The 23,876-nt window shown below is 40.8% G+C and overlaps 1 protein-coding gene across 5 annotated transcripts in view; it reads left to right on the top strand.

Moving 5' to 3' along the window:
• scn8ab (sodium channel, voltage gated, type VIII, alpha subunit b) overlaps positions 1-23,400 on the top strand; it is a 53,448-nt gene extending 30,048 nt beyond the window's left edge. For all 5 annotated transcript variants that reach the window (XM_078946797.1, XM_078946794.1, XM_078946798.1 and 2 more), the window contains exons 13-28: positions 559-691; positions 814-1,052; positions 2,464-2,637; positions 2,741-3,097; positions 3,188-3,361; positions 3,491-3,787; positions 5,910-6,027; positions 6,201-6,355; positions 6,790-6,963; positions 11,052-11,174; positions 16,943-17,227; positions 17,320-17,373; positions 17,460-17,597; positions 17,900-18,004; positions 18,100-18,370; positions 19,882-23,400. In XM_078946797.1, coding sequence (XP_078802923.1) covers positions 559-691; positions 814-1,052; positions 2,464-2,637; positions 2,741-3,097; positions 3,188-3,361; positions 3,491-3,787; positions 5,910-6,027; positions 6,201-6,355; positions 6,790-6,963; positions 11,052-11,174; positions 16,943-17,227; positions 17,320-17,373; positions 17,460-17,597; positions 17,900-18,004; positions 18,100-18,370; positions 19,882-21,047 — 3,963 coding nt within the window. In that variant the 3' untranslated portion in view covers positions 21,048-23,400. The remainder of the gene's footprint in view (positions 1-558; positions 692-813; positions 1,053-2,463; positions 2,638-2,740; positions 3,098-3,187; positions 3,362-3,490; positions 3,788-5,909; positions 6,028-6,200; positions 6,356-6,789; positions 6,964-11,051; positions 11,175-16,942; positions 17,228-17,319; positions 17,374-17,459; positions 17,598-17,899; positions 18,005-18,099; positions 18,371-19,881) is intronic.
• The last annotated feature ends 476 nt before the right edge of the window (positions 23,401-23,876 follow it).

The raw sequence follows: 23,876 nt of genomic DNA, 5'->3' as shown, positions 1-23,876 counted from the left end.
AATTTACAGAAATGTATTATCACTTCAGTTGCCTGTGTTTTTAATTACGTATCTGACTTTTACTCGACTGGATTCATTTCCTCTTCATCTACTCATAGGTCTTTCTGTTTATAGTTATGTAGTTTTATAGTTTATAGTTTTCAAATCTCTTACTTGGTTGGTTTAGCTCTTCCTCTTTTGTTCTTTTACATTATACTTCTTTAAATAGATGATGGGCTGACAAGCCTGAACACCTTTTCCCCTTAATACCTCATCATATCTCCTACGGTTTGCCTTTTTTTGAGCCAGTCCCATGCATTGTGTTCTTTTCTTTCCTAAGGTGTGGCATGGGGTTGCAAAAAAAAACTAGAACTTCCGTCTATTCACAGAAAATGCATGACTGCATGTGTGTACATGTTGCATAAATAATTTAAAAGACAAACAGTATAACTGTTTTTTAAGTAAAAAAGTGAAAGTAAAGTTGCAGGAAGGTTGAAATTTTATTTAGAAAGCTGTTCCTGTCATTGCCTTTTGTCTTTTGAGGTTTCTGATCGGCATCTTGTCTTTTCATGAGTACAGATCACAGATTTGGAAATTAAGAAGAAACACTCAGGCTCTCTTATGGTTTCTGTGGATCAGCTCAACTCCTCGTTCAAAGGGAAGGAGCATGCCAACAGCCAAATGAGTGTGGTCACCAACACACTGCTGGAAGGTGCAAATCACTCTGCCACATGTAGTATCAGTTACACTCAGACATTTGAATTTGGATGTGAGGTAAATGCAGAATTGTACTCACATTGTGAGTTTGCTGTACTTTTTCATGTGACCTTACAGAGTTGGAGGAATCTCAAAGGAAGTGTCCTCCCTGCTGGTACAAGTTTGCCAACACCTTCCTTATCTGGGAGTGTTGTCCCATCTGGCTGAAAATCAAGCACATAGTGTACTTGATTGTAATGGACCCTTTTGTTGACCTGGCCATCACCATCTGCATTGTTCTCAACACGCTTTTCATGGCAATGGAGCACTACCCCATGACTGAAGATTTTGAGGGGGTCCTATCTGTTGGAAACCTGGTGGGAATCTATTTTTTCTCTATCTTTTTTGGAACAATTTGGTGACAACTGAACTTTTAGTGTCTCTCCTAGGAGCTGCAGAGGCTTTGCAGATTTAATTAATGCCCCCTAAATAACTTTAAACAAGCTCATGAATGAATAATTTAATGTCTGCACTTAAAAGCCCACACCTTTGACCATATGCAGCAATCAAATGGGATCTCATGAAAAATTGATTTCCATTTTAATGTAGCCAGATTGGCTGCTCCCCAGTCTCTTATCATCCTCACTTAGATCCCTCATCCTTTGTCTTTTGCAGCCCATTTAAAGAAACTCTGCCCTGTTAGCTTCTGCTGCTGCAGCACTTCAGGATAGCATGAACGTTTTGATGCGTCTGCTCTGGCCTTGCTTTTAGATGTTGCTGCACAGTTGGCTGTGTCAGCACCAAGTCAGGAAATGATGTCATAGGCTTTGGTGCTGTGTTCAGGGAACAGGAACTCAACTTGCTTAAAGAGTTTATCACCGGCTGTCCTCTGCAGCCCTGACTGAACCCTGAAAGAAGCTCATGTTAGGGAGACAAATCATTTCACACACATTCAAAAAGACAAGTCAAAGTTAAATCCCTAAAAAGATAGTTGTTCCTGGGCTCTTCAATGTTATTAAAATAAACTTCAAATGTACTACTCAGAACTTTTGCTAAGGGTTACCATTACATCAGTATGTTGATACTATACCAGCAGGCTAGTTTATCCCTTGTGTTATCCTAGGCACTTTAACATTAGGAGTTGGGTCATCTAGACCCACTAGACAGTGCTCTGAACCTTTTTTCTTCAATGATTTGTGATCTTCACTGGTGTCCATGGATTACATGAAATCTTTCCACCTTTATCCACCTTTGTCATGGTAGGGAGAACATGTCAATGTAAGGGTGGGGTCATAGGATAGCACAAGGGTTAACTAGTCAAAAGAGCAGACAGACAAAACTGGTTCTACAGGTTTTTGCTTAAGTTAAATTATCTGTAAATTGATTAGTTTTGTCTACAACCCTAAGTAAGCCTCAGGACTAAGGGTTGGAATCAGAGAAAAGACAGGATAAAATCAAAAGATCTGTTGGGAAATGTAATAATCAAATGTTTGACTAAAAAATCAAATAAAGGTTCAAATTCAGCAGCAAACCATAAATGTGGACAAGCTGAGATAAAGATAATAAAGATGGGTAGGCTTATATAAAGAAGCCATTTCTGTCCAGAATGGGTTTTGTTGTTTTCTGTTTGCACATTTTAGAATGGTTTTATTTTGTTGCTTTTATATGTTCATATTTGACGTTTTTCTCAAAAATTGTCTATATTTCTAAATGCTTTTGTGTAATTTCACAGCTTTTTTTAAACATCCTGTTTCAAACCTTCAGTGAGTTTCTCTGTTGGGTGTTCAGGTTTTCACAGGCATCTTTGCTGGGGAGATGTTTGCAAAGCTGGTTGCCATGGACCCCTACTACTACTTTCAAGAAGGCTGGAACTGTTTTGATGGCTTCATTGTAACTTTGAGTTTAGTTGAGCTGGGACTTTCAGATGTGGAGGGTCTTTCAGTGCTCAGGTCTTTCAGATTGGTGAGTGAAAAACAACATCAGTCCGATGATAGTTTTATGTGTATATATTTTCATGATCATTACCACAAATCATCAATTATCCTATTTTCTCTTCTTCTTCTAGCTAAGAGTGTTCAAATTAGCCAAGTCATGGCCCACCCTAAACATGCTGATCAAAATCATCGGAAATTCGGTTGGAGCTCTGGGAAATTTAACGCTGGTGTTGGCCATTATCGTCTTCATCTTTGCCGTGGTGGGCATGCAGCTGTTTGGGAAAAGCTACAAGGACTGCGTTTGTAAAATTGCTTTGAGCTGCGAGCTGCCACGCTGGCACATGCACGACTTCTTCCACTCCTTCCTGATTGTATTCAGAGTGTTGTGTGGGGAGTGGATTGAGACAATGTGGGATTGTATGGAGGTTGCAGGACAGTCAATGTGCCTGATCGTCTTCATGATGGTCATGGTCATCGGAAATCTGGTGGTAAGAAAAACAAAACGCTGCGTAAACCATGAAGCTGCCCAGTTTAGCTGAGAGTGCGGTGGTTGTGATGCTTGCTCTGATCTTTCTAAGGTTCTGAACTTGTTCTTGGCTTTACTGCTGAGCTCATTCAGTGCAGACAACCTTGCAGCCACAGATGATGATGGAGAACCCAACAACCTCCAACTTGCTGTTGCTCGCATCAAGTTTGGGATTGCCTGGTTCAAAGTAAACATGAGGGTCTTTGTGGCAACGGTCCTCAAGAAGGTACTTTTAAAGCACATCCCAAAACAGCTGCTGCGGTTCACTGTGAAATGTTGTGTTCAATGATATGTGGAACTAATCTGTTCTTACGGCGATCATATCAGCCTTGTTTTTCCTTTGCTTCTCCAACAGCAGCCTATAGAAGATGAACAGAAGCCTTTGGATGAAATGTATGAGAAAAAGCTCAACTGCATAGCAAACCACACTGTGGACATTAACCGGGAACTTGACTACCCGAAAAATGGGAATGGCACCACCAGCGGCATTGGGAGCAGTGTAGGAAAGTACATGATCGATGAAGATTACATGTCCTTCATCCACAACCCAAACCTCACCGTGTGCGTTCCCATCGCTGTCGGCGAGTCAGACTTTGAAAACCTCAACACGGAAGACTTCAGTAGTGAATCAGATGTTGAGAACAGTAAAGATGTGAGTACAAGACAAGAACAAAACCACCTAAAAATTGATCCCACTGCCTGTTACAAATACACTAAATTGTCTGATGAAGAATTCTTTTTTTAATTTACTTTGCAAGTGAACCATACAATGCTCAAACTTGTAGAGAGTTACATTATGTAGGTCACCTTGACCTGAATTATTGTAGAAACAATAGTGGTACAGCTGGTCCACTGGCTGCACCAGGCTGACACGGCTTACCCGTTCCTCCTGCATACAAGCAAACAACAATCCTCTGTGGAATACACTCAGCCAACAGGAAACACAGCGAGATGAAAACATACAACGTGCAGCACGAAGCCAGTCAGAAATGCTTAGATCTGTCTGGCTGTTTGAAAAAAGGCAGAGGGCACTTTATTTGCTGACATTTTAAATTCATAAAAGGCCTTGTCACTCTCCTGTGAACAGCTTGGCTGTTTGTCACATGCAAAGTTTAACCGCATATCTGCTTTTTTTTATTCAAATACCACACTTAAAAAAATGCAACTGGGTTTTATGAAATATAGCTATAAATGAAAAACAAGAATTCACTCTTTTAATAAAAATACCTTTTGGATGTGAAGGTCACAAATCGTTTTAAGATATTGAAATAAAAACATCCGTTGCTGCTCAAGGTGAAGTAGATTTCAAAAAAACAAAACAGTTGTTAAAGAGAATTTTTATTACTTATAACTGAACAAAAAGCATAAAAACATGGACTATATTTGTGTTTAATCACAAAAGTGAGAAAAAAACATGAAGAATAAGATTTGAGTAGTGACCTATGGATGCTTTGTTTAGATAATTCATTCATGTTCTGTCTTTTCCATCTGTTAGAGGTATCATAATCACAAGGTTACACTAAAATGTAATTGAAGAAGGAAGCAGAAAAGATCAAAAGATGGTGACCCCTGACTGTTTGCCTTATGATGTAATGTGTTATACAGGGCTGTGGAAGTGCAGAGCATTTAAAACTGATGTGGCAGAAACCAAACAAATACAACCTTTCACATGACTGAAAGAACTAAACTAGAAAGTAAAAATGCTGTAAAAAAATGTAACTGAAACACATTATGATGGCATTCAAGGCAGAGGAGCTGAACAGCAACTGAAGCATTAACTGGAGAGGAGCTAATGAGCGTGAAGGAGATCAAATCATTTAGGAAAATGGTAAAAACATTGAAAACAATTCAGACTACAGTTTACTAAGCATTTTGAATAAACAAAGAAAGACTATCTAAAATCCCACATCCTTAAAAGTTCTCCTTTTAGGCTTTTATCTACATTTGAGGTGTGAGCAATGCTCAAGTTTCTATCGTGACGATTTGAATAAATGCGTTTAAAAAGATCAAAAGACAATGTGTCATAACTGCCCCCCCCCCAAAATGAGCAATTCCCCTCTCAATAAAAAGTCAAGTCTGGTTAGCACACTTGCCCAAGAAGTAAACTAACATCAGCTGTGTTTCCATTGACTATGAACTTGTGTAAATTGGATTTGCGATAGTAAATTTGCCTACTGGAAACAAGACAATTTGGAAAAACTTGCATTTTATCTAAAAAAAGTTTGTGCGCCTGGAGGGGATGGTTTTTGAGGCTTATTGAAATGGACATATTTCGCAAAACGGCAATGGAAACCCTTTTTTCAATTGAAATGAGTCATGTGAATTGTTGGATCCACAGCTCCTTTGTGAAATCACCAACCATTATTTCCCAAAATGGCTCCATCTGTAAACCCCCCATGTAAGGAGCTTGCAGCTCCATGGCCTGAAAAAGTTTCAGACTTCTCCTTGATAGATGATGATGAGCACTAGTGCTGTGGCAGAAATTTCAATGTATCTGCTGTTAATCAGAGTATTGATCACATTCGTCGCCATGTTTTTGAATGACTTATCACACAAGTAGATTTGTGTTTGTACGCATAATTATGATGTAATAATAATAATAATAATAAATTTTATTCAGAATGCGCTTTACATTTTAGATAAAATCTCAAAGCGCTAAGCGATGTAATGGAAATTTGGATACATTTCTAGAATCTAAAAAGATTGTAGTGTTCTGTGTGGATGTTTTCATTCAGAGAGTCATTCAGAGCTTTCATGGTCTGTTTTGGTCTCAGCTGGATGATACCAGTTCATCTGAGGGAAGCACAATAGACATCAAGCCTGATGTGGAGGAGGTGGCTGTGGTGGAAGTTGTGGAGGAGTATATTGACCCAGAAGCCTGCTGGACAGATGGTACGTTCTATGATCACACTTTTACTTTTTTTGAATACATTTGAAGGCACCTACTTTTTTTTTTTTAACCAATGTAATCGTTTTATACCAATGTTGATAGTTGTAAAAATACTATTTGCTTCCCTTCCTGATTGGTCTGTTATTGGTGTTTTATTACTCTTTACCTGTCACAGAATGTATTGCAAAATACAAGTGCTGCGACGTTCCCATCACTCACGGCTGGGGAAAATATTGGTGGTTCCTAAGGAAGACGTGCTACCTGATAGTTGAACACAACTGGTTTGAAACTCTAATCATCTTTATGATCCTGCTGAGCAGCGGCGCCCTGGTAAACAGACAAACACGTCACATACACAATAAAACAAAACAGGTATCCATGGAAAGTTAGAACAGTTTTTGGTGCAACTGCCCGTGCATGATTGTGACTGATGGAACGCAAAGGGCTACAATAGAGCATCCTGCTGTACGTGAAAGCATTCAGTTGGGTTGGTACCTTTCTGAAGGAAAGAAACACAGACCAAATCATCAAAATCTAAGAAGAAATGTCTACAGCACTGACTTCCCCGTCAACCTTAACTGATTTAACAATTAACTGACTTGCTCTAAAGGTTGTCCTGTCAAAAGTTTTATTTTGAAACACATTATAGTTTGGTAAAATACATTTGAAAGTTTATTATCAAATGTGCCATTTGTAACTCTAGTGACTATTGTAACTCATGTGGTTTACTGGCGAGTTTATTGTGTGTTTTTGTTGCTCCTTAGGCCTTTGAAGATGTGTACATTGAGCAGAGGAAGACAGTCAAAATCATTTTGGAGTATGCAGACCGAGTTTTCACTTACATCTTCATCCTGGAGATGTTGCTAAAATGGGTGGCTTATGGCTTTGTCAAATACTTCACAAACGCGTGGTGTTGGTTAGACTTCTTCATCGTGGATGTAAGTTTGACCTTTGGTTATTTCCTAAAAAATGTTTAAGTCTCAGTTGATGTATTTTAAAATTGCAGCGTCAAAGATGGTGAGTTGTATACATTTTGAGGGAAATCCTAAGAAGTTGCTTTGTGCAGAATTATCTTGGAACATTTTAGAAGTAAAAAAGGTGAGAAATATTTCAGTAATATTATGACTTAAAGAACCTTATATTATTATGTGACAGCCTACTTTTGGCAATGCTTTTCCACAGCACACTTCCAACATAGACTGTTTCTAAGCTGATGTCTCTCAGACAGAAGTCACTCACTGAATGATGTTTTTTTATTTTCACTTGTATACCTTTTGTGCTTTTGTTTGAAAATAGGATGAGCTTTAATTGCACTATTTCCTGTGCAACATCAGGCTTTTTGTGTAGATCATGTTTTTGGAAAAACTCTTACAGTATTGATGTAAAGCCTTCGTCACAACTGCCCTTACGGGGGTGGATACGGGCTTCCTGCAGGTGTAAATGGTGCAACCTGCACGCCGTGTCCAGGTTTGACCATTTTCACCCGCAGATCGAAACATTTCATGTACATTTTTTCCTAAGGGTGCCATGTCGTAGCAAACACTCATACAACACATCAGGGTGAGTGAGGGGAAAGTAGGTGAGCCGCAGCAACGTACGTTTTTTAATTGCCCTGGACTGCGCAAAAGGAGCCCGTTAGGGCTGTTCATGTGATACGTGCACGCTCCTTTCGTGCAACCTGGCCGTAAGGAACAAGGAAATTAGACAATCAGAGTGTAGTTTGTGTGGACATCATACAGGCGTCCTATGAGCATATACGTCTCACGTGCACCTTAAAAAACAGCTAGTGTGGTGTAACGGCATCACCGGTATGTCATAAGTGCGTGTAACATACGTTTCACGATACACCTACCGCACCCATGACAATGGTACGTTCCATTTTCATGACATCCCTTGAGTTGGCCATACGAGCCTAAAGGGTACTGCAAGACACACCTATGCTCCCCCTAAGATGCAGCCGCTCCTCTGTACGATCCTCCACGACCCCTGACATTCCCAAAAACCTGCAGCCCCCGTATGAGTGCATGTGACTGAAGCTTTAGTCTGTTCAAAATTAAGCACAAGAATGAAGAAATGAGCCTTGGGGACTGTCAGAAAAGCTTTGAGCATAGCAACTATAATTTTACTATACTTAAGCATTTCTTGAGACATGATAGCAGTCCTCTTTGAAAATGCCTTGTAAATGACCCACACAGTACTAGGATTTTTCAACTCTTTTTTAACTTACTTCCTTAGTTCCTTTATTGTAATTTCTTTCACGTTTTGGTCTTTTATTGTAGAGGTATCTTTTATTTTGTTGAACTAAAGTTTTATAACCGAGGTAGAGGTACAGAAAGTGGAAGTCCTCCCACTTTGACCTGCTTTAAATCCTGTTAATGCAACTTCGAATGGCTCTCGGTGGTCCATATGCAGTAACCCCCTTCTGACCTGTAGCTTTGTGAATTGTGTAGCTTTACAAACGCTTAGTTAATAAGGTCCCACTAGTAAACTTAAAGTACATGAAATGTATTCATTTCAGGTACCCTGCATCAAATGTATTAGGTTTTGTGAGTCCCTTTCTGTGCACACTTCGTTGACCACCTTTACTTTCATAAGTATGTTCAAACCACAAATCACTGATGTGAGGATGCAGGACGAGGAGATCCAGTGCTTCCTGCTGTTGCATAATTGCATAGTAGCAAAAGAATCATTCTCCCCTTTATTTTATTTGCATATATGAAAGTTGCTCATGCAGGCTGGCTTGCTTTTAGTTTTTACTTGATGTACACTAAAACAATCAAAAAGAGCCTAAGTCACAATCAAATGAAAACATTTCCAGCTAACTGACTTGCTCAAATTTGATTTTTTTTTTTTTGATGGGGATAAATGTTGGACTTCAAAACTGGTCAGCTGGTGCTTTCATGCCCCTCCTTTTCCAGAAAAACGGATTCATGTGTCCATAAACATTTTATTTATGTAGACTCCTCAAATCCCCATGTATGAAAACACCCCAAAGAGAACTTTTTGAACCTTTGGAACAGTGGTGTTGGTCATTGAGATGGAGATCTTGAGTGGACACCAAGTGCCTCACTGTCACACCTTAGTGCCTGCTGGCACCACAAGTCAGAGATTTTCTCATCACTTCTTATAGAAATCTGGATGCCTCCATTAAAGAGCTTCTTCTTTCTGCCAAGCCCAGATAGTGTGATCACTGTCCCTCTTTTTTTCAACATAAAATCTGATACACCAGAATGACGAGAAGTTAGGAACATTTTTTTCACTTTTATGTTTCTTCAAGTTCAAGTGTATTATTTTAGACGGTGCTTAAAGGGCCTATTATCATGCTTTTCTTAAATCTTTCAGAGTAAACTACATCCATATGTATGATAATAGATTACCTTTGGCACACTAAAGAACCATATAAGTTATTTTCACAGCTCATTTTCCTACCAGGAAGTAAGACGATTCGATCTCTGAGGCCCCGCCTTCCTCTCCTTTTGGGTGCCCCCTCATTTGATTATGTCAACCTGGAGCCAGCCTCGGCAGCGTGTCTGTGTTTCACCCACAAAAACAAACAACATCCAAACTTTTCGAAAGATGGATGTGCGTGACGTGCATATAAAGGAAAGTGTTTAGCTGATCACAGCTAGCTCCACAGAGAAAATGGGTGTGTGTGTTAGCCTGGGGTCGGGGCTGGCAGTGCAGACTCTTTTTGGAAGGGGCTGTTCCACACTTTGAAACGTCTTAATGTGAGAACCCGCTCGCTTTTGTGGTTTGGGAGGGGCTGGTGCTCAGCGCAGGTTTTTGGAGGAATTCTCAGACATGCGTAAACGGATCAAAATACAGCTTTGGGGTTGTTTTTGTGAGAAATTAACATTATGTTACACTTATATGCTTAAAATGTTTATTTAGCATGATATAGGCCCTTTAAAATGACTCGTCATGGTGCAGTACATTGAAAGCTTAAAAACTTCAAGCTCAAAACTTTTCAAGTCAACAATCTACTTTTCAAACATTTCAAAAATGCAACAACACAGAATGATTTTAACCCTCGAAGAGGCTGTGAATGTATCGGTTTGTAAATCCTTTACAGCGCCCATGTGAGACCTCTCAGATTTATTCTTTTTAAACTCAAGTAGACAAGTAAAGTGCTGAATTATGAATCATGTCTTTATTTAACTGTTGAAATTGTTTAAACTGTATTTTGCTAAATTTTTCAATGACTGATTTTCCTAATGTAGTCAGCCCTGAAGAGTTCCAAGTTCTCCCTGACAATCCTTCAGAGAGAAGGTCATTTAAATATTCTGTGGAGAAATTCGTTCCTCCAGCCTAATACTACTTGTCCTCTCTCTTACAGCAGGTTCCTATAAATGTGTCTCTTTAATTTAAGAGAGACATTGTACAGCTGTGGAGAGGGACTGAGGTCGGTGTTTGGGGGTCCAGGGTAAGGTTTGTGTGCTTTGGTGGGGCTCCTACTTTCACAGGTTATCCTCTCTTCTAACCCTGAAAGTTGTCCTCAACCTCCTGCGTTTTCTCCTTCCTCTTTAAGTATAATGCCCTCTGGTGTGGAAATCGTACTGTTTCGTACTGTGTACTGTGTGTATATTATTGTGTCACATTGATTTAGTGTTTGTGAACACATCTCTCCTCTAATTTATCCCTTTGTTTGACTATCTTCTCTTCCTTTCACTGTGTCAACCATAAGTTTCTTTCCAGGTGTGCTCACTGTGCTGTTAAGCTGGTTATCAAGATAGACTGGCTTGCCAAACTAAACCAAACACGAACAAACACATAAAAGAAAAAAAAAACCTTTGAGTGAACTTTGTTGATCTCTGTATGCTGTAATAAGCCCTATTATTGTTTACTTTCATGTCAAGAAAACCTTCTTACATATAAAGAAACTACTTCTGTTCACATATGTCTATATCCGTTCAGCTGTTTTCAGCTGATATAGGGTCCCCGTTTCTCTCTATTTCCCATCTAACTGTGTGGGTCCTCTCTTCCTTTGCTTCTGTCTTTCATTCTCCTTCTGTCTCTATCTGTGTAGGTGTCTATAGTCACCCTTATAGCTAATGCTTTGGGTTACTCCGATCTAGGCCCCATTAAATCACTCAGGACACTGAGGGCCTTGAGACCCCTCAGGGCCCTGTCACGTTTTGAAGGCATGAGGGTAAGACCCCAGACACCAGGCAGCTGGTCCTTTTGCATGACAACAACAAAAAAAGATCAACGCATGTTAGAGTTGGAAAAATGAAAAATCCAAATCTTTCTGAGAAGTTTCAACTAACTCGCTGAAAGCAGGAAATACTTTTTTCTTTTTGCATGGATGCAGATCATTTCAGATGGTCGAGATGCATCTGATTTGACTGATCACATTTCATTTCATATATTATAAGACTATTATATATTACAGTTTCTAGCACTGACAAATGACAAAAAAAAGAACCCCTATCTTGGCAAAATTTTTCAGGAAAAGATGCACCACATTACAAAAAAAACTTGGCGCTTTTGTTTGCTAGCTAAAAACAACAGAGAGGCTGGTGTGAACTTTCACTCTAAACATGCATCCTGTAGAGGCTCTCCTTTAATATCCCAAAAACATCTATGAGGCATCCTGTGGACCAAAAACAAAAAGCTTTGTTAGTTCTCACTGTACTTTGCATTGTTCTTGCAGTAGGTATTAGTTCAGCTTTAACGGCTCTAGAACCAGTTGACTTCCACTCAAACGCGTGATGGTTTGGATCAGCCTCTTGTTGTTGCAACACAAAGGAAAAACAAATCCGACTTGCCTGTCTGTAGGCTTAGCATTTTCAGACTTATGCTCTGCCTCGACTACCCCTGATCCTATCGGTTTGGCTTTGGCATTGTCACACTGGAAGACCAACAAACTTCTGGTTGCATACTCCCTTCCCCTTGCCATCCTTGCTCATCGTTCCTTGGTGATTCTCATCACCATGATATCATGATCACTGTTTTGCAAAAATATAAAGTTATCATGTAGATGCATTGTGGCAGTATTGCATTTTAAACAGAACACCACAATATAATAAGGAATTTTGATGTGTAATGCTTGTCTATATAACTTTAATTAATTTTTGTTTCCATGGTGCTTGTGTGGAAAAATGCACATTTATTTTATTTGAAGGGTGTATTTCTATAGTAAAAAAACATAAATTACTTCACATGGTATATGCCTGCTGTGACAGACATATTTGTACAATCAGTAACAGTGTCTGGATGAGTTTAATAGGAGTGTAACAATATTTTAAAAGTGGAACACATTTGTAATTGTTCATTTGAACGGAGAAAATTTTACAATACAACTGATAACATGCAAATACAACTGAGTAAATATCTACTTGAAACAGCAATCTCGCCCGTCTAAACTAAATAAATTAAAATGTCAACATTTCATTGCTAAATTATAAAGTTACAATTTAAAACAGAAGCCGCAAGCAGAGCTGTATGGCACCGCAGGTGCTGCCCCCCCTCACCGACCCCCTTTGACCTGCCCGCGCTGACTAAATGCCCTTTAGTCTCCCCTTCTGTCTCTGCCACCCTGCTCACACAGCTGGACCACTTCATAACAAAACACTTTGTTCAAAATGGTGACTTTGCTTTTGGTTTCATCTCCATAGCAACCCTTTTGTTTTTCGGTTGCCCAGAGGTGACAAACAAATTTATGTAACGTTTAGAAGAATTGGCAAAAGTACATTTTTATAATTCCCTGGCAACTTAGTTTTTGTTACCTACATTCATTATAAGTTCATATCCTACGCCATCTTGTTTTGTTCAACAATATTCAGATAAAACAGTGTGAGCAACAAGGAAACGCTTTTGAAATCTCACCACGCTAAAGCCGTTTAAAATTTATAAATGTAAAAACCCAGGCAGTAAAAAAACCCTGGTCTGGAAAACTCAAGATGGCAGCATCTTCCCAAGGTCAAAGGTCAACAAAACTTCGGTTGTGGTTGTGGACTTATGTGTGAAATCTTTGTAAAGCTTTTTGAAGAAAAGTTTTCTTTTCCCTTGTGCAAAAAATGAAAATCACCAAATTTCACACTTTGCCAAAAAGTGGCTAGCAAGCCTTTAGGTCTCGCAGCCATCCCATAATGATTTCAAAACTTCCTTTAGATATCTCAGCCAAGTTTCATTTGTGGATTTTTTTTTATTTTAATTTAGCTCCAGAAGAGAAATTAATCTAGCCACAGGGGTTGCAAGCCAGTTGCCTCTGTGCCGGTCCCAAGCCCGGATAAATAGAGAGGGTTGCGTCAGGAAGGGCATCCGGCGTAAAAATTGCCAAAATAACCATGCGAATCATCCACAACACTTTAGACATACCGGATCGGTCGAGGCCCGGGTTAACAACGACCGCCACCGATGCTGTTAACCTACAGGGTGTCGGTGGAAATTTGACTACTGTTGGTGGAAGAAAGAGGGGAGGCAGAAGGGTCCGTGGCCAGAGAGAGAAGGGAAAAGGCAGGAACATAGGTTTGAGAATAGGGACTCTTAACGTTGGCACAATGACAGGGAAAGGCAGAGAGCTGGCAGACATGATGGAGAGAAGGAAGGTAGATGTACTGTGTGTGCAGGAGACAAGGTGGAAGGGCAGCAAGGCACGTAGTATTGGAGGAGGATACAAACTGTTCTATCATGGTGCTGATAGGAAGAGAAACGGGGTAGGTGTGATTCTGAAGGGGGAGTTTGTAAACAGTGTTCTAGAGGTGAAAAGAGTCTCAGACAGGATGATGAGCTTAAAGTTAGAAATCGAAGGGGTGATGGTGAATGTAGTCAGTGGGTATGCGCCACAGGTTGGCTGTGAGTTAGAAGTGAAGGAGAGATTCTGGAGTGAGTTGGATGAGGTCATAGAGAGTTTTCCCAGAGGAGAGAGAGTTGTTATTGGAGCAGACTTTAATGGGCATGTTGGTGAGGGCAACAGAGGTGATGAGGAGGTGATGGGCAGGTTTGGTGTGAAGGAAAGGAATCTGGAGGGACAGATGGTGGTGGACTTTGCGAAGAGGATGGAAATGGCTGTAGTCAACACTTACTTCCAGAAGAGAGAGGAACATAGAGTGACATACAGAAGTGGAGGTAGGAGTACTCAGGTGGACTACATCCTATGTAGACGAGGTCATTTGAGAGAGGTTAATGACTGCAAAGTGGTGGTAGGAGAGAGTGTAGCCAGACAGCACCGCATGGTGGTGTGTAAGATAACTCTGGAGGTCAGGAAGAAAAAGAGAGGGAAAACAGAAAAGAAGACCAAGTGGTGGAAGCTACAGAATGAAGAAACTTGTGAGGAATTTAGGCAGAAGTTGAGGCAGGTCCTGGGTGGTCAGGATGAGCTTCCAGAGGACTGGGAAACTACAGCAGAGATTATCAGGGAAACAGGTAGGAAGGTGCTAGGTGTGTCATCTGGAAAGAGGAAAGACGGTAAAGAGACTTGGTGGTGGAATGAGGAAGTACAGGAATGCGTCCAGAGGAAGAGGTTGGCTAAAAGGAAGTGGGATGTAGAAAGGACTGAGGAAGGTAGACAGGAGTACAAGGAAGCGCAGCGTAGAGTGAAGAGAGAGGTGGCAAAGGCCAAACAGAAAGCTTACGATGAGCTATATGACAGGTTAGACACAAAGGAAGGAGAGAAGGACTTGTACAGGCTAGCCAGACAGAGAGACAGAGATGGGAAGGACGTGCAACAGATAAGGGTGATTAAGGACAGAGATGGAAAGGTGCTAACAACCCAGGAGAGTGTACAGAAAAGATGGAAGGAGTATTTTGAGGAGCTGATGAACGAGGAAAATGACAGGGAAAGAAGGGAGGAAGATGTGGTTGTTGTGGAGCAGGAAGTAGCAGAGATTGGAAAGGATGAGGTTAGGAAGGCTCTGAAAAGGATGAAGAGCGGAAAGGCCGTTGGTCCTGATGACGTACCTGTGGAGGTATGGAAGTGCTTAGGAGAGACAGCAGTGGAATTTCTAACGAGGTTGTTCAATAGGATTTTAGAGAGTGAGAAGATGCCTGAGGAATGGAGGAGAAGCGTTCTGGTCCCAATCTTTAAGAACAAGGGTGACACGCAGAACTGCAGCAACTATAGAGGAATAAAGTTGATGAGCCACACAATGAAGCTGTGGGAAAGAGTAGTGGAAGCCAGGCTTAGGAAGAAGGTGGAGATTTGTGAGCAGCAGTATGGTTTCATGCCCCGTAAGAGCACCACTGATGCCATTTTTGCTTTGAGAATGTTGATGGAAAAGTACAGAGAAGGTCAGAAGGAGCTGCATTGTGTGTTCGTAGATTTAGAGAAGGCGTATGACAGGGTGCCGAGGGAGGAGCTGTGGTACTGTATGAGGTCGTCTGGAGTGGCAGAAAAGTATGTCAGAGTAGTTCAGGACATGTATGAGAGAAATATGACGGTGGTGAGATGTGCTGTAGGTCAGACAGAGGAGTTCAAGGTGGAGGTGGGACTACACCAAGGATCAGCTTTGAGTCCTTTTTTGTTTGCTATGCTGATGGACAGGCTGACAGACGAGGTAAGACAGGAATCTCCCTGGACAATGATGTTTGCGGATGACATTGTAATTTGCAGTGAGAGTAGAGAGCAGGTGGAGGAACAGCTAGAGAGGTGGAGGTTTGCTCTGGAAAGAAGAGGTATGAAGGTCAGTCGTAGTAAGACAGAATACATGTGTCTGAACGAGAGGGATCAAGGTAGAAGCGTTAGGTTACAGGGGACTGAGGTGAAGAAGGTGCAGGAGTTTAAGTACTTGGGGTCAATAGTTCAGTGTGATGGGGATTGTGGAAAAGAGGTGAAGAGGCGAGTGCAGGCAGGTTGGAGCGGTTGGAGGAAAGTGTCAGGAGTGTTGTGTGACAGAAGAGTGCCAGCAAGACTCAAAGGAAAGGTGTACAAGACAGTGGTGAGACCAGCTCTGCTCTATGGGTTAGAGACGGTAGCAGTGAGACAGAGACAAGAGGCTGAGATGGAGGTAGCGGAGATGAAGATGTTGAGGTTCTCCTTAGGAGTGACCAGGTTAGACAGGATAAGGAACGAGTACATCAGAGGGACGGCTCATGTTGCCTGTGTCAGCGACAAAGTCAGAGAAGCCAGACTGAGATGGTTTGGACATGTTCAGAGGAGGGATAGTGGATATATTGGTAGAAGGATGTTGGAGATGGAGCTGCCTGGCAGGAGGGCAAGAGGACGGCCAAAGAGGAGATACATGGATGTCTTAACAGAGGACATGAAGTTGGCTAATGTTAGGGTAGAAGATGTCCATGATAGAGTGAGGTGGAAAAGGATGATTCGCTGTGGCGACCCCTGATGGGAAAAGCCGAAAGAGAAAGAAGAAGAGCTCCAGAAGAGAAATTAGACCCACTGTTTTTTTGATGGTTTCTCCCACTGTGATGTTTCCTTTTTTTTTATGTGGCGGAGGTTCACTATGTCCAAAACTCATTTTTACTATGTACCAGCTGTGTGCCACCCCCCCCCCCACCCCCCCACTGTGAGTTTTACAGTATATGGGGGGGGGTGTAACATTTTTGCTCCAAGACTGCCTAATGCAAACATTAAGGATAGCAGTGTCTGATCTACAAATCCTCCACTGTGTGTCTCACATATCAGATAGTTCAAATCTCATTACTCGCATACAGAAAAGACAAAACTCTATTGTCGTGGTTGCTGATTCCAACCAAACAAATCTAATGAAAGAAATTCCTAAACTCCTTAAACAAATCTCAGTTGAAGTTTGTAATGTTGTTTGTTATTTAGCTGCTGAGGGTTGTTACACTCTTATAGACTTTATTTAAATCAAATTAATGACGTTCAAAAAAGAAAAACCTGATGAAAAAAATGTGCATTTCCACGTGAGTGTGTGTTGATGTTCTCACCTGTGAACAGCGCTGTGCAGCAGGTGTAGGACTGCAAAATGACTGTTGTTTCCTGGCTGCTCTCCTCAGGTGGTGGTGAACGCCTTGGTGGGGGCCATTCCCTCCATTATGAATGTGCTGCTGGTGTGCCTCATCTTCTGGCTCATCTTCAGCATCATGGGTGTCAACCTGTTTGCTGGAAAGTACTATTACTGTTTCAATGAGACAGCTGAGGAGTTGTTTCAACCGGAAGTAGTGAACAACAAAACGCAGTGTCTTGCACTCATAAACGATAATTTCACTGAAGTCCGATGGAAAAATGTCAAGATAAACTTTGACAATGTGGGAGCAGGATACCTGGCATTGCTACAAGTGGTAAGATGCTTTCATCTGTGGTTCAGACATTAAATATTTGTTGAAAAAGAAAGATTTTGAACACTTTGCCTCATACTGTGACCTGTTAACAGGCAACTTTTAAGGGCTGGATGGACATTATGTATGCAGCTATAGATTCTAGAAACGTAGGTGCCTACGTCTGATTTCTGGCAATTTTGGACTCCTTTTTGTTACGTGTTGCAAACTACTTTTATTGTCGGCATTTTTTCAGGTTGAAGATCAGCCCATCTATGAGGACAACTTGTACATGTACATCTATTTCGTCATATTCATCATCTTTGGCTCATTCTTCACCCTGAACCTCTTCATTGGTGTCATCATTGATAACTTCAATCAACAGAAGAAAAAGATAAGAATTGTGGTGCTTTGTAGTGGGCTCCAGATGAGAACGAGTGACACTTGAGTTATACCCTGATTAAGCAGTTGGGTTTAGAGCATAAAGTCATTTCAGTTGGGACTAAATGTTTAGAGACTTTTTCCTGGATAACTGACACTTGGGAATGTCCTAAAATGAACAGTATATAATGATCCTTATAAATAAGAAACATTAGACTTTTATATATTTACAAATGTAGAAATGTTTTTAATCAATGTTCCTTCAGCATACAATGCTGTGGACAGATTGTAACCAAACTGTATTTCTCACTTTACTTTGGAGGTCAGGACATCTTCATGACTGAAGAACAAAAGAAATACTACAACGCAATGAAAAAACTGGGGTCGAAGAAACCTCAAAAACCGATACCCAGGCCACAAGTAAACCCCGTTGCTTTCTGTACCAGTACACAAAAATTGTTGTTTTTTGAGGGCGACATAACAGTCAACAATCTGTGACTTGATTTTCTCCTCAGAACAAAATCCAGGGCATGGTGTTCGACTTTGTGACCCAGCAGGTGTTTGATATTTCCATCATGATGCTCATCTGCCTCAACATGGTCACCATGATGGTGGAGACAGACGACCAGTCAGATGAAACCGAGGTTGTGCTGTACTGGATCAACTTCATCTTCATCGTGGTCTTCACCTGCGAGTTTGTGCTAAAGCTCTTCGCGCTCCGTCACTACTACTTCACCAACGGCTGGAACATCTTTGACGTGGTGGTGGTCATCCTGTCAATCGTGGGTAGGTCTTATTAGTCCAAAGAATAGAGGGGGAGGGCTGATCTGGGCTTTAGTAAACACAATATAGAGCATTATCTGCACCAGGTGGTACTTTAACAAAGGAAGCCCCACAAAACTCACCGGTAAGCAACACTTCAAAGCAGCTTTTCACTGCTTACACTTTATATATAATTTAAATAATTACATTTAACAAAACGGAAAAATTAATGAGCTTAGACTCTAAAGTAAACATAAACAAAATCTGACATTTGACTTTGTTTCACAGAGGATTATTATCAAAACAAAACACAATATCAGAAAAATGAGTAAACTGAATTATGAAGCAGGGATCACCAATCTTTTGGAGGATGAGGGCTGAGCAGTCTGAGCAGTTCAAAGGGTTACGCTGGACCTCTCTACTGCAAATTTACCCCCAAAAAACCACAGACTAATATAGTAATAGCTATTATATTAATAACAATAACTAGCAGTAATTATTTTAACACTATGAATTGATGGCTCACATATCAATTGTAAATATTTTCCATAATTCAAATTAATGATTTACACAACAGTAACGACAAGCAAAACCCGTATAAACATGAAACATGGATTTCTTTCTGTTTATCTGCTCAAACATTTGAAAGTCAGGAGGGACACTAGTTAAATTGGTGGTAAAAAAAATCACTTCTAACATTTTTTAAGCCAAGGAAATCATGAATCTTCTTGTCAGAACAAGTTTTTGAGTTTTTTTAACACCTAGTGAATGAAAATTAAGCATTATGTGCAACATATTTAGCTTAATGCTGTTAGTTTAATAACTAGTCTCTGCTATTTGTCTGATCCTTTACTATGTAGGTGGGAGGCCTTGTGAAAAAAGTCTGCAATGCACTGATACTTTGCATCTTGAAGAAAAAAAACAAAATTATATTTGAACAAAGTTAGAGAATCAGGGAATGACAGAATTTACTACTTTACATTCTTTCACTGTGTCCCCTGCTGCTATTAAGCTCCTCCCACTGGTTACAGAGGAGCAGCGGCTAAATAAATGTGATCTCTCATCATCCATGTCCTCCATGATAAAGTAGAGAAAAGCTTTTGACAGAAGCTCCTCCCACACAGATTCAGATTAACTCACTTCTGGACAAACGTCAAGCAGCAACTTTGACGCATGTTAAAATGAAGACGGTGAGCTGGAATTTGACTCACGCAGTGGGTTCGGTGTGAACGGACAATTGGTTTAAACGAAGCATGCGGCAGGTGTGCATTAGCGGGAAGTGCGCTTCATTCCCCATTTGTTCCAAACATGACTGAAACTGTAAAAAATTATATTGAACTCCATTGTAATCTGTGATTTTTTTAAAGCAAGCCTTTTGGGGGTTTTAAGTGGTCCTCGTAGGCAACCAAGCGTCGGTGACCCCTGCTATCAAGATTAAACCAAGATTGTGTAGAAAACTGCTGATTTTTGGAATTCTGGACATTTCCTGTGTCTTAACTCAACACTTTTTCTCTTTTGTGTCTTCCTAACTTCAGGGATGTTTCTGGCCGACCTGATAGAGAAATACTTTGTGTCGCCGACTCTCTTCAGGGTGATCCGTCTGGCCCGAATCGGCAGAATCCTCCGTCTCATCAAGGGGGCCAAAGGAATCAGAACTCTGCTGTTTGCCCTCATGATGTCACTTCCTGCCTTGTTCAACATCGGCCTTCTGCTGTTCCTAGTCATGTTCATTTTCTCCATTTTTGGCATGTCCAACTTTGGCTATGTAAAACACGGGGCTGGAATAGACGACATGTATAATTTTGAGACCTTTGGCAACAGCATGATCATCCTGTTCATGATCACCACGTCCGCTGGCTGGGACGGCCTGCTCCTGCCCATTCTTAACTACCCTCCTGACTGCGATCCTCTTTTGGAGAACGCTGGCACCCCTGCCACTGGAGACTGTGGCAACCCCTCAGTGGGCATTTTCTTCTTTGTAATGTACATCATAATATCATTCCTCATTGTGGTCAACATGTATATTGCCATCATCTTGGAGAACTTCAGTGTGGCCACAGAGGAGAGCGCTGACCCGCTCAGTGAGGATGACTTTGAGACCTTTTATGAAATTTGGGAGAAGTTTGACCCTGATGCGTCCCAGTTCATCACCTATTCCAAGCTGTCTGACTTTGCTGATGCACTTGAACACCCGCTCCGCGTCCCCAAACCAAACACCATTGAGCTGATCGCCATGGACATGCCCATGGTGAGTGGAGACCGCATCCACTGCCTGGACATCTTGTTCGCTTTCACCAAGCGTGTGCTGGGTGACAGCGGGGAGTTGGACATGCTAAGGCAACAAATGGAGGAACGCTTTGTTGCAGCGAATCCTTCCAAGGTCTCCTATGAGCCAATTACTACCACCCTGAGGCGGAAGCAGGAGGATATGTCAGCCAGGATCATCCAGAGGGCGTACCGCTCCTACTTGGCCCGACGTGGGTTTGTCTGTAAGCGCAAACCAGTCAGTAACACCATGGAGAATGGCGGTAACAATCAGGAACAAGACAAGAAGGAGGGCACTCCTTCAACAGCCTCGCTGCCCTCTTATGAAAGCGTAACCAAACCTGACAAGGAAAAACAGGACGACAACAACGAGGGCAAAGAAGGGAGGAAAGAGAAAGGAAGAAACCAAAAAGACATAAGGGAATCTAAATGTTAGACAACCGCAGTAACAACAGCAAAGGTTATTGAATTGTAATCTCATGCAAAGCGGGAGGAATATCACTCACACAGATGTACAGATTATTTCATTGCAAGTCTGAAAAAATAGTCTCCAATAATTTTGTTTACAGACTTTATCAATGCAGAAGGAAGCAGCGTGGTCTGTAAAAGCACGAGAACCCAGGACTTTTGGTCAAACCAAATATAATCAGCATACTGTGTTACATTCTTCTAGCTAGACTGCTGATCTTGCAAAAAGGAAACAGACCAGGAAAAGGTGCTTTCCTTCCATCCGTCTACAGATAAGGAAAAGTGACTCTATCTAAAGAGATGGTAAGAAAAGAAATCAGTGCCCGGATGAAAAGGAACATATTCCCGTGGAAGAAAGTGTTGTTAAAGTAAAACACGTGAGCTGCTTCATGTTAAAAAAATGTCTCTCAAAGCAGCTGGCGAGTTTTTGTGTCACTGAGCACTGCAATGTACAGATGTGCAAGTGGCGTCCTCTGTGGGCAAACACAGTGTCCACTGGTGAGTCAAAGACAGAAAGTGTTTCAACTTTTTTTTATTTAATGCTAGAAAATGTTTATTTTAGCAGCAGAAATGCAATTGATAAATAAGAAAAAGAAAAAAACTGTATCCAACAGTCACTTAACTCCTCCACTGATTTGTAACCTACACATCGAAACGTTTATTTGTTTGTCTATTTATTGATCCTTATGTTTCTTTATGTTTCACACCAACAAAAAAGGTCTGTTTATTTTGGAGTCAACTTGGGCCAAGGGCTTACATTTACTCAGAAAGATTTCCAAACAAATACATAAATAATGTGCTTGTTCAATGCATAAAAATGACTTGCATGATGGCATGTTTTGATCAAAAATCTTGCATGCATAGTCCACAAGACACTAATACCAAGACCACGCTGGTGGCTCAACTGTACGACTGAGACTTTTTCACAGAATTTGGAAGATCATAGTTATTTGCTCAACTGAATTAGCAGCAGGTTGGCCGGATGAAGCCGATGACATAGTTGGTTCATCGCTTTGACACAAGTCATGGATGCGATTGTCCCTGCAGGCAGACAGAAGACGCATCGACTGCTTTCTTTGCTGGTGTTTTTTTATTGTGAGAAGTAAAGACAAAGCTGCCTGTTTCCATCCGAGACTTTGTTATTTTTAGGGGCACAGAACTTAAAAGCTTACATTTGTACTTTGAATCCACCTATGTAACTTTCCATACCATCTGCCTTGACTTTTCTTTGTGTGATTGGTCATGGGAGGAGTCGAGCTATCAGTGCTTTTGGTGGAGTTCACAGCTTTGGTAGACCATCCATTTTCTTAACGTTTCTGTGAGGGTGGATAGACCTTTTTGAAAGGGCTGAGAAGAGTTAAATTCTTTTTTCTGTTACTTCTTTGACCTGTTTTACCTGCAAGTAAACATATATATATATATTTATTTTCTATGTTACAAATTCAAGGATTTTCAGTTTTATCAGGTTGTAAGGGAAGTGGTCTTGTGGAAGTTGAATCAGATTTCACTGGTGTCCTGTTTTAGCAAGAAGTCATGAAATGGTTGATGAGAACATTGAATGTGGAGAAGCCAAAGAGATCTTCCTTGTTACCCCTTGTTGCCCTTTTGCCTATAAATTGGCGTGGCTGAAGTTCGCCCTGCCCATTCTACTTATTTAGTTTGTTTTCTTTTCTTTTCTATTGTTTGCTGTTGTTATCAGACAGAGACATTAAAAATGTATGCAATGCTTGAAAAATTCTCTTTTTCTCAGGAGATATTATAGATCAGCTCTGCAAGAAAATGCAAATGATTGTGATGCCAGTGTTTCTGAAGTCATGTTTTCCTTTTTTTAATGGGATTCAGGTAAACAGTGATCCTGGCTGGGTAAATGTGACAGTTACTGCTTTGAATTCCTGGACTCATAGGGCTGGAGGCGTCTCAGTGAAACACCAACACTGCTGATGGTCTTTGAGAGTAAGCAGTCACAGAAACAACAGCAATCACAGCGGAACTGGGATTTGTTGGGTTGAGCAAAGGCCCCAAATTTCAGAACTGAGCAAAAAACAAGCGCAATGAGCCTCTTCTGTACCATTCGTCCTCATGATGCTCCACTGCATTACAATTACCAAATACCCTACTGAGCACTGGATGTGTTTTATTGGTACTGTGAGCCTGAGCACCCCATTCGACCTTTTGCATCTCCTGTTGTGCAGTGATGTCACTTTTCCTGTTGATGAATAATGCCCTCAACCATTTTCAAGGTCCAGTTGCTGCATGAGATGTTCAGAGTCAGTGTGGGTTTGAACTTGAACCAAATAAAACTGATTGATGAGAAGCTAAAATCCACCACCATTCCTTCTCTCCCAGATTTCTGTACACCATTGGTGTGACATGTAAAAAAAATCCTATTTTAAAAATGAATTTGTCATTCATTTGGTTAAAAGAATAAGTGAACGCAAGGCACAAGTTGCAAAAGCTAAGACTGGACTTTTTAAGAAACTATAAATATTGTATTATATTGTTTTAACAGCATGTGTAGTTTTTTATAATTATGGATTACCTTAAAAACTACAGCTAATAATGTAACACTTAATAAACCTAAATAGAATGGCTTCCAGCTGATGTCCCTTGTCACACTTGTTAGGCTGTGATGCGCTGTTAAGAGGGGGGGTAGATTTCTTTTCTTGGGGGGTCACTTTTCTCAAAACATCACAGTAAGCTAAACATTTCTTTATTTAAAAAATGGAAAAGTATTTAGAAACTTTATGAATCAACCCGCACATATACAGAACTATGTTCCACATATATATATATATAT

The sequence above is a fragment of the Oryzias latipes genome, chromosome 5 (assembly GCF_053564925.1).
Source record: "Oryzias latipes strain Hd-rR chromosome 5, Olatipes_Hd-rR_3.1".
In the NCBI taxonomy this organism is placed as follows: domain Eukaryota; kingdom Metazoa; phylum Chordata; class Actinopteri; order Beloniformes; family Adrianichthyidae; genus Oryzias; species Oryzias latipes.
This window is presented reverse-complemented; position numbering and strand designations above follow the sequence as displayed.